Here is an 18,523-nt window from a genome sequence, read left to right on the forward strand (position 1 = left end):
TACCGAACTGTAAGAATCAATAGTGAGAATATCATTTTCCTGATTCCTGCTAGTTATTTTGATGTGTTTTTTTTTTTTTTACTTTTTTTACATATATTTTTTAAACACTTTTAAATTTATTTTTTTTTTTAAAAAAATTACAGTATCGTTAAAAAATATTTTTTTAATTAAAAAAAAAAATGCAAGCAGCGGTAACTCTCGGCGGAAGCTGGGAGCGGGACGCTTCGCATTTTCCTAATTCTTTTAGTAACCAATAGAATTTAGAAAGTCGGAGAGGAGAAGTCAGACTTGTAATGGTCTGACGAACAACGACTTCGGGTTCAGCCATTCCTGACTTCATTGTAGTTTGATACTTATCCTCCGATCTCAAGGAAAGAACAGGCAAGAGATCCCCGAACATCTTAAAACCCTAATCCACGCAAATTACTTCTATTTAATAACTTCCAATATTAACCACTTCGATCTCTCCCCCTCCCTTCCTCCCTCTGTCTCTGTCTCTCTCTCTCTCTCCCTGGTTGAAGAGATGGCGGTTCCTGTGGTGCGATTCCCGATCTTCTTCATTGTAAGGGTGATGGGCTTCATAATCACCACTCTGGTGCTGACCTGGACCCTCCATTACAGAGGAGGCTTAGCTCTCATTTCCGACGACAAGGATCTCATCTTCAATGTACTCTCTTTTCCCATTTTCGATTTCTTTCTCATTTTCTCTAAAGTTTTTCCATTTCTCTTAAGTCGGTTTTTTCTTAGGTTAAGAATATTAGATTGTTGATGTTATCTTTGCAATGCGCGTTGTAGGTCCATCCCGTTCTGATGGTGATCGGGCTCCTGCTACTTAATGGCGAAGGTATATGTAAAGGCCTCCTTTTTTCTTAACTGAGCTTTTGATGGATAGCGGAGAGCTTTGGTTAGTTTTTGCCCTGTTAATGTTAGTCTTAATAATTAAGTAGGAGAGTTATAGATGAAGTCAATTTAGCTTAAACCTCACAATAATCTAAAAAATATTTGAATCATGTTTTAGTATAATTAGGTGAATAAGCTCTGGCTTGGATGAAATTTCGCCTCCATATAAGAAAGTAGATAGAGATTATGATGGTTAAGAACCCTCCACCTGGTTAGCCGTGGGTTTAAGACCTGTTGCACATTTAAAGTGGAGGCATTAAAATTGTTTGATGTTCATGATAGGCTTTGATTAATTGCCTGGGTTAAGACCTTGTCTCGACTTTGATTGTCAGTTCACATATATTTTATCAAGTTACCAGAAAAAAATGTTTTTATCAAGTCACCTACAATGTTCCAAAATTTGACATGCTTTCCCTGTTGATGATTTTTGGGTTGACAAAATCTTTTCATCTCAAATGTTAACAAAGTGTTTTATTAATACGTAGGTAGATCTCGTCTTCCCTAGGAACGCAGGGAGCACTTGCATCTTGTGCTTTTTGTTGAATTATTCATATATTTTATGTTTCTCTTAAACATGAGAATCCAAGATATGTTCTATTTAGTTAGAAAAATGTTTTAGTGGCAGTTACCTGGAACTTTATTATTTCTCAAAAGAGTACATTATCTGATGTGTGAAGTCTCGAACTATGCATGATTTTAGAATTTGATCATCAGCTTGAATGGTGTCATCTTCTCTGTAATGCTGGTGTTGAAGAATTCTCCCGTTTTTAACGTTTGGTATGGTATTGTGCAGCCATGCTTGCATACAAGACAATTTCAGGAACAAAGAGCTTTAGAAAATTAATTCATCTCACATTACAGTCCCTTGCTTTCTGTTTAAGCGTCATTGGTGTATGGGCTGCTCTAAAGTTCCACAATGAAAAGGGAATCGACAATTTCTATAGCCTGCACTCGTGGTTGGGCCTAGCTTGCCTTTTCCTCTTTGGCATTCAGGTTTGAAAAAATACCTCTTTTTCATTACGCATGCTTGTACTTGTTTTCTTGCGGACTTGGTTTCTGGGATCACAAGTCTAATTTCTTTCAATCATTTCTTTTGCTTAGTGGGCGGCTGGGTTTGCAACCTTTTGGTATCCAGGTGGCTCAAGAAATAGTCGAGCAACCCTGCTTCCATGGCATGTATTCTTTGGGGTTTATATCTATGCCCTTGCTATTGCTACTGCTACAACTGGCATTTTAGAGAAGGCTACATTTCTTCAAACCAACAAGGTAATATCTCGCTATTCAATGGAGGCGATTCTGGTCAATTCTTTGGGTATTTTGATCGTCGTCTTGGGTGGTTTTGTCAGTCTTGCGGTTGTTACCCCTGCCAGTGGCTTAGTTGATGCCCGCAGAGGACCAACAGAGTGAGTAGGTGCTCTTGTATATTTTTATGGTTCTTAAGACGAAAAGGTGTATTTTTATTCCATATCTTCACCAAGATTCTAACGAAATATCATTCCTGTTTTGTTTGCTCCGCCAAGTTTTAGAGAATGTTGTTGCTTTAGTATTGGTCCTATAAAACAAGAAAAGAGAGAGAGAGAGAGAGAGAGAGGATCCTGGGGGCTCGGATTGAGACTACAGAATTCTCACATAATGTGTCAGGAGTTAAACATGTGCACTGGTAGTCGATTAGTTGAGACTTTCTATTCCACCCCAGATAGTGTTTGCCCTATATGATTTTTTGAAGCTTTCTAAACGGGAAAAGTCTTAAAAGTTTTAACCCTTTATTCGTGCCACGCATCTTTGACTTTGATCCTTGTATTAGATTGGTAGCTGGTAAAACTAGGAGACTGGTACCCGCCTTGCAAACGATTACACATTTTGATAAAAAATTTAAAAAAAAAAAAATTAAATTGTTGAAGATTAGATAATAATGGATAAAATATAGGGAGTGCAACTCCCATAAAATAAATGAACGGAAGCAATGTGAGATTAAACCAACTGTAACAATTCAGCTCCTGGAGTATAGGAGACCGTGGGATTATCTGGTGGGGAGGCAGTTTATGCAACGGCTCCCATTGAATGCAGTAGGGTTTAAGGATAGTGATATGGCGATCATGTCCTTTGTATCTCTTGTATCCTATAACTGATTTATTTATCTATAATATGCTTGTTTAAAAAATAAAAAATAAAAATCCGTCTTTTTTCTCTATTATTGGCGTTTTTCAAAGAAATTCACTCTTATTTGGGAAAACCCAAAAAACGAATAACACAACAGAATGAATTTGGGTCATTAAAAGACAAGCCCAATTTTCATCTTTCAATGTTGACCGGGGGAATGCAACGGAGAATGGTACGGTAGGATTGCCGAGTTTTCCATAATTAAAATATCCAATAAATAAAAGCAGCAATTCAATTACGACTCATTTAAAGCATGTCAACATTTGGCAACAAAACTGTCACATTGGGTTCTGCATTCCACAAAAGTAGAAACTAAAAGGGAAAGGGCAAAGAGAATGTTACAACAATGGAGAACAGAACACAACACCAAATCTGCTCGGAGAGGCAAAGGAGTCGCACTCTTCACGGAGTCAGGTGACAACGCTTAAAAACCCAAAAAAAAAAAAGGCCGACTTTAGATGAGATGAGAGTACATTATTATTCCCAAAATATGGAAAAATAGAGAAGTAAACTCTATTTTATTGGCCGCTCAGCAAACAAAATTTTGGAGACGCTATCCAAACCATCTATTATACCCATACGTGTTCTCTCCGATACTCTCGCACAATGACAGGCACACTGGTGGGTGGGACCTGACAGAAACGCCAGAGCACATATATTAGATTGATTAGGAAAAAAAAAAAAAAAACTAACTTCAAAATTCAGACCTCATAAGACATGAAATACTATGGCATTTTATTGTAAAATTAATTTGAACCAATAAAATGACTTACCATGCCATAATCAGTGACTATCATTGAAACATAATCTGAAGGTGTTGCATCATAACTGCCAATAACAATCCAGAATAGGAACTACAAGGTCAGTTGGGGGAATTTGTCACTTGCAGTGCTTATTACCTAAATCATCAGTACTTACATCAGATTCAGAAGTTGCAGGTTCTCGCTATTAGTAAGACCATCCAAATAGTTAATGTCATCTCTACCAGGAACTTCTGAAATGACATCTGGATCACCTGCAAGAGATGAAACAGATGATCCATAATTGGCCAGAGCACATGAAGGCAATCATAAATTTTAAGAATCACTTTCAACTGTAGGAGTGTATACCGAGTTCATTTGAGCATATCGAATCAAGCAGTACCCTTTCGTGAAATTTATATGCCTCACAACAAACTAAGACTGGTACACGGAATTCATGAGCAACCATAGCAACACATGCAGTTCCAACTCTTGAGTAAACTGTTCCATTAGACAATACTGATGAAGCACCCAGAAAAACTTGAGTAACTTCACGCATGATATAAGAAATGGCATTTATATTAGTGTAAGTACAGCTAAGGCCCTTTCCCACCAACCTACGAAGTAAAAGTTTCCCCTCAAGCTTCGGGCGAGAGTCCACTACCACAACACGGAACTGTTTGCCAAGCTCATGGGCATGTAATAGAATCATTTCAACTGCAGAAGATGACCCATATGTAAGAAGAACATCGCCATCCTTTATTTTTGTAACAGCATGATTGACTATCACATTGTCTGCAAGTATGATCTTCTCATTTATGAAATGCTCAATGTCTGACTGAAGCAATGCTTTTGCTTCTGATTCAGACAGAGTCAAAGGTACCTTTGCAATACGACTTTTTAGAAACCTAATTGCATTACCCATGCTGATTGAAAGAGGCCTGCACTCAATAAGAAATGAAACATAACTATTTATTTTTGCAGTTAAGTCTCTACTGAGAGTTTTTTCAGATGGTGTTGAGTAATCTTTGATAGCTTCTCGAAATGCTTCAAGCATTGCAATGCAACGAGCATTGCCACCAGATATACTTCCAGATAAATACTGTAGTCCAACCTGAAACCGACCATAAAATAAAAAAATATCCTAATTAGACATTAGAAGAGTTCGCTCTTTCACATAAAAGATCATAAAATAAAGTACCAACTGCCAAACCCCATCATATCAATACTTGGTCATCCAGCAATAACCATCGTTTGGTGCCTAGGTACACTGACAAAGTGGAAGAAATTCTATGGCCAGAATCAAATATTTGGTCGAGTTGACATGGATTTCCAAGAAACTTAACCACCCAGTTCATATGTGTGATTACTTTTTACTACTAAGCACACAACTCGACTGAAAGTGCAAATCAAGTTCATATAACACCTTGTAAACTGCAGGATGAACAGGATCAAGTTGGAAAAATTTTGACTCGAGATCAGGAAGCTGAGTTCCATGTTCATATTGAGGCAAATGCCTAAACAATTCAACTCTGTTCCTAGCTTCAGTTTGTTTTACAACTGCACGCCTTTTTGCCTTTTCCACTCGGATCTTATCATCATACTGCATGCGTGGATGAGGAGCATCTTTCTTTCTATCTTTTTCTGATAGGCGGTCACCTCCCCTCTTCTCAGAACCTGCAACTGTAGCACTGTCATTCTTTTGTGAATGAGACTTCGTGGCTTTAGTTGGTTTTGCATTTGCTCCCATCACTGCCCCAGAAGATGCAGGTACTTTACTTCCTTCAGCTGACAAACATTGTAACCAAGAAGCATGCATAACAATAGGATCATCAGAATGTAGCACTTAGAATATAAAATTTACCTTCCAACAAAAACAAAAAGCACAAATTATTCTTTCACGCATGCTATATTGACAAAATAAAAGAACAGGACAAATGAAGGCAGGTGTAGAAAACAAAGTATAGAATAAACAACAAAGACAATGTCATTAAGTACATGTTCCCTTAAATAGATTTTAGCATGAAAACCCAATAAAAAGTAACAAAAGAAACTTTTGCACCTTTTGCAGCAGCTTTTGCAGCTCGTTGAGCCTCTTGAAGGGCACGCCTTTCAGCTTTTGAAGTTTTCTCCTTCAGTGGTTTTGAGCTTTCAGGCCGGTCATTTTGCACTTCAACTGATCCTCCTACTTTTTCTACTATTGTTTCTGGGTCATAAACTGCATAAATAGTGAAACTCTTATATAGCCATGAAATCTTCCAGAGAAAGAATAATAAATAGCAGGCAATCACTTTTCTTTTATATGATGGAGGAATTTATGTCTGGCCATTAATATCAATATCTTACTGGCATTCAATTACAACGGCTTCTAGACAAACTCGGTTATCCTCAACAAATCACTATCTCAGTTTCTGATTGCCAAAAGCCCCGCCTACTTTTTCATGCCGGGAAATTTGACATTTTGAAAGAGATAGTTGACAAAACACTAATAAGTAACTCCATAAAGAATTCAAATTGTATCCAATCAACTCCTACTGTATGATACCATGATCCATGATCAGAAGTTTATCCTAGGTTCTTTTAGAGAAAGGAATAGATTTATATCAAAAGTCTCCTTTCAGCTACCAACTGCCTCACAAAAACTCCAGCTTTTATATTTCTTATTACTTTCATTTGCAATTTCAAATACCAACAGCTTTAGAAATTATAAGGTAAATGGATGATATCGTCATAGCACCATCTCATCACATGTTGCCCGAATCATGCTTGGTGAAGCCAAATATAATTGCACCAGGTGTCCTTTGTAATTACTGAGTATCTCTATCCCAATATCTCATAAGTAGCTAGAACATAGTTACAGAATGCTCCCAGCCTTTAGACTTAGCAAAGAAGAAACAACATATAGAATGATATGATACCTTATTTAGTGGTATTTACAAAGCATGATAGCAGTCTAGCAGAGGCAGGAAAGTACACGACTTATCCTAATTATACCTTGGATTGGCAATAATTGGAATCTAGAATACCAGATGAGAGGCATTTAAGAGACTAGATATTTATTGTGTTGAATGACTTCGAAAATTCTGAAGAATATAAATGAAGGAAAATTACAAAGGACTCCTCCAACCAACAAAGAAGTCCAATAAGGATGACCGGAAAGGGAATTGATTGAAAAGTCAGAAAACATAGCAACAACGTGGTGCTGGAACACCCAAAAACATGCAAAAGCGAGGGGTTTTGAGGCCAAAGGGCTCCGTAAAAGTTATTCATTTGGGGAAGTCAGAGAACTCAACGATGCTCATTTTATTAGTTCATGGGTACCATAACTCCCACGAAGCAAAAGCAATCACTGTTTCAAGTTTAGAAACAAAACCCAACTCTGTTATGGGCTGAGCTTAAGGGACTTTCTCCCCTCCCATCTCTCTAAAAAGCACAGAATTCCCGCCATCAATTGAAACTTCCTGCGCATTTCTTCTTCCATAATAATAATACATAATAGAAAGAGAAACCACTTTGAAGAAAAGCTTCTCACTTGCTCACTTAAGAGCTCCTCTCTCTACATAATGAATTGACAAATACGAAAAATGCGTGGAGGACCTCATTTGATGAACCTCTAAAAGTCAAGCTCCATTTTTTATCAAAAACTAATATGACTGTTGCATGTACACTTTGCTGATTGCAAAATACAACTCTAAGCTACCATTTATGCCTTGCTCTCATTCATTGATCGTTGATAAAACTCAGCTTCCTTACCACCCAAAAAATAAAACCTCAAAGCAATCATTAACTTCAGCATTTGGACAAGGTGGCTGGACCATTATATCAAAAATTCGAACCAAGAATTTAAGGCGACAAAAACTTGCCATCTTGAAAATAAATTTTTAAAAATAAAATCTGCATTGTATAAATCAGCCAACTTTGTGGTTTATCTGGCTTAATTTCGATATAAATGCAATTACCAGTAATACCAGGAGGCATCATCTTCACCACTGACACTGTCGTCAACCCACTAGCAGGCACGCTACTCGCCTTCACGGCCGTTAGATCAAACCCTCCACTCGGAAACGACGACGCAGCGGGGACCACTGTTACCATATTTCCCCTCAAGTCGTCGGAAAACTCCGCGTTTCCCACCATCCTACCGGCATAGGACGATGAGGCCGTTAGGGACATGGCAGGAAAGAACTCCGACGGTTTACTGTATCTCCTCCCAGAGGCGGGGGTGAGGGAGTCTTGGCGGAGAGGGGAGGCCGGAACCGGACGGGAAGAGGATGAGGAGGGGAGGAGGGCGTTGTCGGCGGAGGAGTGACGTGGAGGAGGGATCATGACTGGAGAGAGGGAGGGGGAGAGGTCAGATACGGGAGGGGATGAGGAGGAAGATGATGCGATCGGGGCGGGTGGGCCTGAGACAGCGCGCTCAGGCGGGGCCCCTGGAGCAAAGAATCCCACTTGCCGGACCTTGGGGTCGATCACCGTGCGTGGAGCTCGGCGGGGCTCCATTGGAGCATGGAAAAGGTGTTTGGCTGGCAGGAAAATGCCAAAAAAAATTTCCCCAGGAAGTTTTTCCCGGAAAATATTCGGGGTTTTATCGGAAAAGCTTGGGGATTTGGATTGATATAAGAGAGGAGAGTAGAGTAGAGTAGAGAGGAAGAACCAGAGCTGCGGGCAGCCAAAAGAATTAAAATTATTAAAAACAGAAAATGTAAAATTACATAAATAAATAATGGAAAAATAGATAGTTTATCTTTGTTTCTTTTTCTATTTTTTCTTCCATTTTTTGACGATGTGTTAATAAAGTATGATGATTTAGGCTGGTTTAGACAGTGATATAAGATAAGATAGTTTTAGATAAATTGATAAAATATTGTTAGAATATTATTTTTTAATATTATTATTATTTTAAAATTTAAAAAAATTATAATGATGAGATAATTTTTATATTTAAATGAGTCCTAAGCTAAAAAAAAAAAGGGAAAAAGGATCGCATAATAATTCCTTGAAACATATATATTAATTAGCTCAAGTTAAGGTTAAAATATTTCATAATATATGAGGACATCATTTTTCGTATTCATATGTTTTTCATTAATTCTCTCTTCTCCAATTTTTTCTTATATTATAATTTTTATGTGTGTTAAAAACCCTTATATGTAATGTAGGTTGTGATATGCAGTATATTGTTGGTATTGGTTTGTTAAATTATTAAGATGCTATTGCTGTCTCTGTGTGTGTGTATATTCAAGTACACTTACTGTAGAAGAAAAATTACTGTCAAGTGCAATGCTGTTGATGATGGTAAAGTCAACATTACCATCGTGAAAATGCATAAAATAATCATAGTCATTGTCTATATGATTGCCCAACCTCTCTTTAATATATATAATATGTGTATATATGTATATATAAATATATATATGTTCATATATGTTTGTGTTTTTCAGGAATCAGGGGGAACAAGGAATTTAATTTAAAAGGATAAAAAAAAAAACCTAGTGTTTGTTTAGGCAGGAATGAGACTGTTTGATTAGACTAAAATTGGAATTGGTCATTGACTATCAACACGGCTGGAGAATGTCTAAAAAATAAAAAGATAGAAAGAAAGAATGCCACGTATCACATTATAAGAGGCTGTGAGTGATGATGACTGGTGTACATTCGGATTTTCACTATTTATCTCAACGAAAGGGACATCTGGGGAAGCAATTCTTATTCTGAAAGAATGAATTGGTAGCCGTAGATCCCTTTTATTTTACTGAGAAAAAATAAAAATAGGAAATGATAGTTTAAAAACAACTTCGATGACTTTTTATTTTCATTATTGTAGGCAATGCCAATAATTTCAAAAAAATAAAAAAACCAGAGAGGTTTTATGATCAGTTGGTTTTTTTTTTAAAAAAAATCAAATCAAATCATGTCTTGACATATAAAAGAGTGTATCAAAGCATTATTATTTTTTTAAGAAAAATTATATACATAAACCTCACACTCCTGCACACCACTTAAAAGTATGTGAATTTATTCTTTTACCCTCATGTTTCAGGAAATATGAAATATGAAATATGAGGATAAAAGAGTAAAATCACATATTTTTTAAGTGGTGTGCAAAGTGTGAGGCTTACGTGTAGCATAACTCTTTTTTTAAATAAAAATAAAGCTCTTGTTTTGCTTTCTAAGACTGATAATTTTCTGCCAAAACCTGTGCTTTTATTGGCATAACTCGAGCTTCCAAAAGGAGAGGTCTGAAGTTCGAAACCCTTTCCCCCACTCAAAAAATAAAGAGCTTTGCTACTCAACCTCCATTACACTCCACACTCCACACTTTTTTAAATTTTTAATATTTTTTTAAAATTTTTTTTTGAGTTTATTCTTTTTAAATTATTTCAAATTTTTTATTCATTATTCATATAATAAATATTTAATAAAAGAAAAAAATAATAAAAATTAAAAATAATGTGGAGTGTGGAGGTTGTGTGAATAATAGGAGGTTGAGTAGATTTTTTGAAAAATAAAAGGGGCCATTTTCTGAATAATAAGTAGCATCTAAAGAAAACAGTCGTAATGTCCGATTAGCTGGAAGCTACCGAGTAGAAAATATTTATAATCTGGAATTACAGAATAAAAATCCAGGAAGAAACACAGCAACAAGTGCCAGTTGATTTCAATCATATGAAACTTGGGCAGACCGGTCCCTTAGAAACACCAAGACGAACTTCCATCCCATGATGCATGTCCAGAGGTCGGAAAGTCTCTGAGTCACGAGGGTCTGCAAGCATCACCGAGGAATAAGCTTTTAAATCCCAGTTCATGCCAGAGTGTAGTAAATAAATACCAGACACTTGTATAGTTACTTCATTTGCCAATATGGCTTGAATAAAGTATAGTTTTCTAACCGCGGAAACTCATGCAAACTGAGTGGAGCTCATTTTTCTAGCCTAGAATAAATTTTATTCACGACAAAACAGGAGGATCCAGGACAAAATCCCATTTTCATCTTCTTGAAAAAGAGATCGAAACCCCCAAATTGAGACGACAATAATTATTGTTTATAACTCATAAAGAATTGGGTAATCAAATCAAAGAACTACGAGATTTTACTTGCTGAAACAAGCAATTTCAATTTCCACACACATAATTGAAATCCATGCGCTGAGAAATACTCGTCGAAGACAAATCACAAAAACTTTAGCACAACTGATCAACATCTTCTCTGAATCTTATAAAAAAAACTTCTCTGAGTCTCATATTTTAAGTTAAGTTTTTATTCTTATCTGCATCCATCTTATTAACTTGAAGTTTGAAGAAAGGTCTATGAGGGTTTCCTTACCATTCAGATAATCCTCGAAGCCAAAGTCATCCAAGCTACCTGTAAGAGCCTCCAAACCCAGCATTGAAGATGGAATTGCTCCTGGAGGCCTCTGAAATCTGTAATTGTTTCCCAAACAAAATTAAAAAAAAAAAGAATCACAAAAAGAACAAAGCATACAATTCCTGCACAAGTAAATCTAAGAAAAATGCAAACCTCTACATATACAGCAATAAACAATAACAAGAATTCATTATGACTTCCAGCCTTCGGACTAGTGATAAGTGAAGGCATGAGAGGTTCAGGTAAGTCTTAGGTAGTTAGGTTCATTATAATCTGCATGCAAATGAATACATACTGTGTTGTCACAGTAAAAGCAGCAGCACACAAAAAACATCTGATCAAGATCTAATTGAAATATATATGGTCTACGCCATGTACACTCATGACAAGATTCAAAAACTTATTTTCTTTGGCTAGCCCATATATGATAAAAACTTCGTAATAAAATACAGATTTTTTTTTATTGGCACCAGGTGTCTGAGAACAGAATAAGAAAAATTCACAAAGCAACAACCGAAAAATACAGATTTGAACTCACAAAGCAACACCTGAATTGTACACAAGTAACCAAAAGGCACACATAATCTGAAACTGAGATTCTTTATTACCTCATCTCTTTTTACTAAAAAACAGCGAATCAAAAATTCAGAATCGTATAAAGCAAGAAACAAAATACATGATTCAAGTCATTTGCATCGAGAAGTTGCTTGGAACTAATTTTTCTTAACCCTTATGGTCAAACTCAAAATTAAGAAGAAAAAAAACTCAGAGGTTACTTCCAGAAATTTGCTACTTTGCTTGAAAGAACTCTTTTCCTTCAAAGGAAACAAAATGTGACTTTAACATCCTGGTTCTGAGGGTTTTGATTTGGTGAAAGATGACATCATACACCCTCTTCAAGTTTTGTATGATATATATGGTTAAATACAAAGCCAAGTTTTTTTTCCACTAATTTCTAATATAATTGTAAATCTTGGGAAAATCCTTATATTTAGACCATTCTTCTACAACCGCTAACAAGCAGAAAGGATTTCTAAACAAAGCCCTACTGGTCCTTTCATTAATGATCCAGTGCATTGGCATATTTGTGTTGAATCTTGTGAGATAGTATGCTGTATATGGGAAAGGGAAAAATAGGACCAGATTTTAGATGGTTAAAAACTTAAACCTAAGTACAACCACCATTTTCTACACTTTCAATACGACTTCCCAACGAAATATCTTAGTAAACTGCTTTAACAATTTTTTTTTTTTTTTTTTTTTGATAAATAAAAAGATATATTACTCAAAGTAAACTGCTTTAACAATTAAAGGAACTTAGGGGTTGGCTCAAGTGGTAAGAGACTTAAGTCTTGGTAGGTAGTATATTCCCTCCAGGTTTAAGGTTCAACCCTTAGCTACAAACAATTTTTAGGAGACACCGGACTGGGAGAGTTTCTCCTTGAATTACCCGAGGTGTATTTACGAGAAACTCCTTGTTGAGGGCATGTGCAACCTCGGAATTAATCGGGACTTTGTTCCGAACATCTGGTGCTAATAAAAAAAACAACTAAAGGAGCTTACTTGATGTTCAAAGACTAGGACGTTTCATAATCATATTTTATGTTATGACAAACCTTTTGTTGTTCCTTTCATCATCCAACTTCTGTTCCTTAAAAATCCAGAATCTATTTCTACCTATAAAAGCTATATGCACTGTTCCACCTTTCAACAATACAAGAAAAAGCGGTACCAAAGTCACCCCAATATGCATGACTACCAGCAAAAAAATTATTTTTAAATACGCAGACCAACTAAAGTTTTTGTGATACATAAGATCCCATGTCTCAAACAACTGTGATTTCTGCATTTTCCATGCCCCAACTATGATTTCTACATTTTTCATGCCTCAACACCTATCATCCAAATCCTATAGCATTACTTCACATCAACACACCCGATAAAGATCCACATCTACTTCCATACTACATCATCTGTCAAAGAATCTTCCCTAAAGTATCAATTCAACCTCCAAACTCTACTGATCAAACGTACAAGCAGGGCCCTAGCCCATGAAATCCTTCACCATTAAAGTCCTAAGATGAAGGAAGACATTTGATGTATATTACTTCAAGGCCTCTAATATTTTGAACTCAAACCTAAACCTACATAGGCTTATTTAAGCTTACAGTTATAATTACCAATAGAGTGAATAATACATATAATTTACGTCAATCAACACGGGGTAAAAAAGTCATACCGACAAAGAATTTGCTTGTCAAGATCCAACTTCAATGGGAAAGCACTTCCGTAGGTGTTTATCAAGATCTTCCTCTTCATCTCCTCCTGTGAGCTCCTTGCCTAACAGGTCCCCCCCACCCAAAAAAAAAAAATGAAAAACGAAAATAGAATTTCAAAATCAGCATTTATAAGGGAGAGAAAGAACAATAAGCCCTGTCCGTTTGTTTCAATGAAATTTGTTCCGTGAAGCCTTGTTACGGCTCCGTCTACCTATCCTGACACTAAACGAAATTATATATATTAAAGAATGCTCAAGTTTTTTTCTATATACAGATGAAATTCAAATCTTCCTCAGAAAATAGTTCGCACTAAAAGAAAAAAGACTAATGGAGACCTGAGAGTATATAAGTGTGAATTATACGTACATAATGTTTCAAATAGAAAGAAAGCGTAAGATTTTAAGTAGCTTACACAAATTTTCACTTTATCCTAATTCTTACTCGTGAGCGAAACGTAAGATGAGGGGAAAAAACAGAAAAAGAGAGCTGAAACGATAGAGAGGAAGAAGAGAGAATGGATACAGATTGGTAAGCGGATTCCAGAGGATGCGATCCGACGATGTCGCTCTTGACGCCATGAAGTCCAAATCGAAGAGCGTCATTTTGGATCCCTCCGATTTCGTGTGCTATGGTCTTCGGTGCGTCCATGTTTGTTTTCTACCAGATTTTCTTCTTCCGCTTCTGCTTCTCCAACTGATGTTATTGTTGCAGCCGAACTTTGTGCGCAAGCAATGAAAGGTGAAAAACCACAAACGGCGGCGTTTGGTAAATGAAGGAGACTTGAACGAAAAGTTAAGGGTACTGTGAAGAACGCCATCGTTTTTGTCCATCAACCTAATTCGATGGGCTAGGCCTGATGGGCTTTTCTTCCGTCCCAATTTACTGGGAGCTGACGAACTTGATGTTTTCGGGCCTATATCAAAGGATCATAGAGTGCAATGGTTCGTCCTTAGCTTTGTTTGAAAGACGGAAATGGTTTCTGAACGGGCAGAGTGTACGGATCATGCACAGGCAAAGGCCACAAAATTCATCCCTAAACCAAAAATTAATTTGTATAGATTTAGGGCTTGTAAGCTTTAAGTCTTTTAAAAAAAATAGATTTTAAATGTAAAAATTATTTTTTATAGTAGATATTTTTTTTTTCAAATGACCTATATGAGACATGCACATCATAATCTTGTACATAATGTTCAATTGGATATCACATCCATCCTCAAAACTCAAACCCATGATGAGAAATTAATCGTGAAAATACCATCTAACATTGTTAATTTGTTTAGATAGTAAGATAGGATGAGAAATCTGTAAATAATAATAAGATAGTTTGTGATTTGTGAACAATAGTGAAATAATTTGAGTTAAATTTTTGTTTATTGAATTTTGAAAAATTAGAGATAAAAAAGTTGAATAAAAATATTATAAAGTTAAAATATGGTTAAAGTATTTTTTATTTTTGAAAAGTGAATATAACTTTTTTACTATTATTTTTGTTTAAGAATTTAAAAAAGTTAAATTGTTTTTTTTTAATTTTTTAATTTTAAAAAATTATTAGATGAAAAAAATGAAATAAAAATTAAAAAATATTTATATTTAAATAGTATTTAAATATTAAAATTAAACCAATTGTTTATCCAAACCGAAACTAAAAATGTATGTACAAGCTGTTAAAAAAAAAAAAAAAGCAAGACAGTCTATATAATTTAGATATCTTTTGTTTTCATAATTATTTTTATCTCATTTAATTTAATATCATTTAATCATTATAATTTTTTTAAATTTTTATATAAAAATAAAATAAAAAATTTAAATTTTTTAAATATTGAAATAAAAATATTTTAATAATATTTTATTTAATTTTTAATTTTTAATTTTTATCTTATTTTATTTCATTTTATCCGTGAAGAAACAAAGTACTAGGCCTTAGGTTAGTGAGGTAGAGCCATCCCAATCCTTCAATGCATGCACTTTTCTGTGATGGGACTTGGCCTGCATGTACGATATTTAAACTGATGGTTGCATACGATATACTATCGAGGAAATTCCGCACCAGTACAAATTTGAAAATACAAAATAAAATAAAATAAAAGATATCTTCCGTCAATATTGCTTCTTTCGTTGGTCAGAGTACTAGGGCAATTTAAGAAGAAGATTTTGGTAGGGTGTTGTATTAGATTTCCCCTACAACTACCCCGACCTTCCAGGAATTTTATATTAGATATGCCGAATCAAGCAACTCTCAGTTAATTGATATGGTGCAGAAGGAAGATCAGAGCCGGAGGAACACATGCATCTGCCACCTTTAAATTCTCTCCGGAAAACACTCTCACGCTATCAAAGCTAATGACTTGTACGAACAGTACTCAGTCCCTCGCCCACCACGAACCTAAATAACCCACTCTACAGATCACCAATAAATAATCAAGGGAAACAACGCTCATCGCCATCTTTACTGCAAAAACCTCCGGAAACCTTGCTGTGCTGCGCTCCTAATTCTGTAGTAGTAGTACTCCACTCCCAAGGCGAAAATACTTGGCTACGCTCTTGCTGTTCAACAAGCTTTTTCCAAGTAAGTACTGTTTCTGATCTCTCTCATGTGCGTGAATGAATGACGTGTTTGTGTGTCGTCCCCTTTCTCGGGGCTTTTAGCAAGTCTCTTTCTTTAGTTCAAGCTTCGTCTCACTGTTTGCTCCTACTGTTTCTGGTTGTCTTGTTTTGTCTTAACATTTAAAAGGTAAAGTTCTAAAACAATGTCGGTATGACCGTATGAGCATGTCAGCACAGTGCTTAGCCATGTAAATGCTGTTTGACCGCTCTTGAGGGGTGTGCTTTTTGTCTCTCTCTCTTTCATTCGTTCTTTTAAGATCGTAGAAGAGCTTTAAACGAAGTTATGGGATTGCAAAACCCCTTCTAAAAACAAGCTAGCACATGTATATACAGTATATATATGTCAAGAACAAACTAAGTACGCAGCAACTACAAACATTTCATATCGCTGATTTGATATGATTTGAAGAAAATTTAAAAACTTTTAATCTTTTAACCAAATGTGCCAATGATCAACAGTGTAGAATAGTGTCCTCAAAACCGACTGTCAAATAACTCTTATTTAAATATCATTTCTCACACTATTTTGTATAGATCCGACCGACATGAGATCGATCAATGTTTTAGGATGTGTACCTAAACGTTGTCAAACCTAATCAGTATCTCCACACGGCACACAATATATTTTGGCAGTAGAACTAACCAGCGATAACCTGATTGAGAGTAGCTCTATAGTGTGCATTCATTGACTACATAGCTAGAAACCATAGAATTCCAGAGAGCCAACCTATCTAGCTATACCAGGCAGATCCAGAAGCATTAATACAACTAGAGTATAGATCAAATGGCTTTATTAATTGCTTCATTTAATATAATATATATGACAATTTGAGTACACGTCTACTAAACTCTCGTATCAAATAGCTGAATTTATTGTACACTGAAATGACTCATGTACTGTTCCATGTAGTTGCACAAAATCTCATAAAAAACACTAGCGGCACCCATTCAAACTCCGACATATATATGACATGCATGTCCAAAAGGCTATTCATCAAAACAATGTCGAATTAACTGGAATCCACCTTCACCTTTTTATAAATTAATTTCCCAATGGATTCCTCTGAACCGAACTGTAAGACGTAGGTATATATTTCAAAAGTTTCGTGAGGCCAGTCTTCTGCTATTAGTCTATGGAGAGACCATGTTGGTTTACGTACGTACCAACATTTATTTGAAGTATCTCCTCGAATGGTACTACCTTGTGCACATAATTCCGATGTAAAAAATCTACAAACATGACAATTAATACTTTAAGGGTCCGTTTAGATGCTGACTTTAGTTGAATTGAGTTCTTTATGAAAAGTATTAATGAGTTCAGATTGTGAAATGAGTTATGTGAGATTCATCTAAGATGAGTTTAGATGTATTTGAATGTATTTAAGTGAAGTTAAAAAAAGTTGTGAGTCTCGCGTGTAAAGAGGTGTAGAGTTAAAAATGTTACAACTCTCACGTGTAAAGAGATTTTGAATTGAGATGAGTTTAATGATTTGAGAGTTGATGTTTAAATCTTAAAAGAGGTATAAATTTGAATCGAATTCAGCTGAGCTGATTTCGGTTAAGGAACCAAATGCAACCTAAATGTTTCAAATTTCTTGCTAATCTGTTATAGAGAAGGAGAGGGTCGAAACGGGAGGGACTATTTTGATGAAGAAAGCACAAGTCTTGAACAAGAATCAGTGCTTTGAAAGAGGGAGAGATATAGAGACCTATCGGTGGAAGAAGGTGAAAGAGAATAGGCAAAGAAAGGAAGAGAAGAGAGAGAGAGATGATGGAAACTGAATTTTGGAGCCCCGTTTGGATATATCGGTTTCATCTCATCTCATTTAATCATTATAATTTTTTTAAATTCTCACACAAAATATAATAAACAATTTAATTTTTTCAAATCATAGAATAATAATAATATTAAAAAATAATATTCTAAAAATATTTTATTCAACTAATTTCAACTTTCATTTAAAATCATCTAATCTCATCTCACTATCCAAACGGGATTTAAACAGTCGAGGGTTCTATATAACTGAGATGCTCTGACATCATAAACTTTAATTATAAAATTTTATTAATTTTTTTTTGTACTTTGTAAACATAGGTTTTAAAACTGTTGAAGTTGTTTTCACAGCTCGAACCTAGATTTTCAATAAAAACTTTAATTTGAATCGTTTAAAAAATTAGATATTTAATTTTTTTTAATAATTACAACACTTTTTAAAAACATTAAACATGTTATTTTTTCTTTAAAATATTTTTTAATTTTTAATCATACTCAAGCAAACAGGTACCCAACCTCAAAATGGCACTAAAGTTGATTTATAATTACGTAGGACCAAAAGCATGAAAATGATTTCTTAATAACTTTTAACAAAATTAACATCATGCTTTGCACATCTTTGGGCCAAACTCTTACAATTCATATATTTGAAAACGAGTCATGCACAAGATAGAAAATACTGCGACTTTGAGAGAGTGGC

The 18,523-nt window shown here is 35.3% G+C and overlaps 3 protein-coding genes across 4 annotated transcripts; 1 reads left to right on the forward strand and 2 right to left on the reverse strand.

Annotated features, from left to right (window-relative positions):
- The first annotated feature begins 245 nt into the window (after positions 1–245).
- Positions 246–2,414, forward strand: LOC108984560 (probable transmembrane ascorbate ferrireductase 2). Its single transcript, XM_018956563.2, has 4 exons — positions 246–667; positions 796–844; positions 1,694–1,893; positions 2,002–2,414. The coding sequence occupies exons 1-4, from the start codon at positions 524–526 to the stop codon at positions 2,305–2,307; spliced, it is 699 nt and encodes a 232-aa protein (XP_018812108.1). The 5' UTR covers positions 246–523; the 3' UTR covers positions 2,308–2,414.
- Positions 2,415–3,267: 853 nt separating this feature from the next.
- Positions 3,268–8,458, reverse strand: LOC108984563 (translation initiation factor eIF-2B subunit delta). 2 transcript variants are annotated; one of them, XM_018956566.2, is made up of 7 exons: positions 7,769–8,458; positions 5,863–6,018; positions 5,227–5,588; positions 4,170–4,914; positions 3,979–4,075; positions 3,834–3,888; positions 3,268–3,692 (listed from the first exon to the last, which is right to left on the reverse strand). In XM_018956566.2, the coding sequence occupies exons 1-7, from the start codon at positions 8,298–8,300 to the stop codon at positions 3,630–3,632; spliced, it is 2,010 nt and encodes a 669-aa protein (XP_018812111.1). In that variant the 5' UTR covers positions 8,301–8,458; the 3' UTR covers positions 3,268–3,629. The 2 variants fall into 2 exon arrangements, with proteins under 2 accessions (XP_018812111.1, XP_018812110.1); XM_018956565.2 differs by having other exon boundaries at positions 7,760–8,458.
- A 1,860-nt stretch (positions 8,459–10,318) lies between these two features.
- On the reverse strand, positions 10,319–14,195 carry LOC108984544 (cyclin-B1-2-like). Its single transcript, XM_018956533.2, has 4 exons — positions 13,968–14,195; positions 13,406–13,506; positions 11,125–11,222; positions 10,319–10,563 (listed from the first exon to the last, which is right to left on the reverse strand). The coding sequence occupies exons 1-4, from the start codon at positions 14,091–14,093 to the stop codon at positions 10,463–10,465; spliced, it is 426 nt and encodes a 141-aa protein (XP_018812078.1). The 5' UTR covers positions 14,094–14,195; the 3' UTR covers positions 10,319–10,462.
- Positions 14,196–18,523: the final 4,328 nt, after the last annotated feature.

Source organism: Juglans regia, chromosome 1 (assembly GCF_001411555.2).
Source record: "Juglans regia cultivar Chandler chromosome 1, Walnut 2.0, whole genome shotgun sequence".
Classification (NCBI taxonomy): domain Eukaryota; kingdom Viridiplantae; phylum Streptophyta; class Magnoliopsida; order Fagales; family Juglandaceae; genus Juglans; species Juglans regia.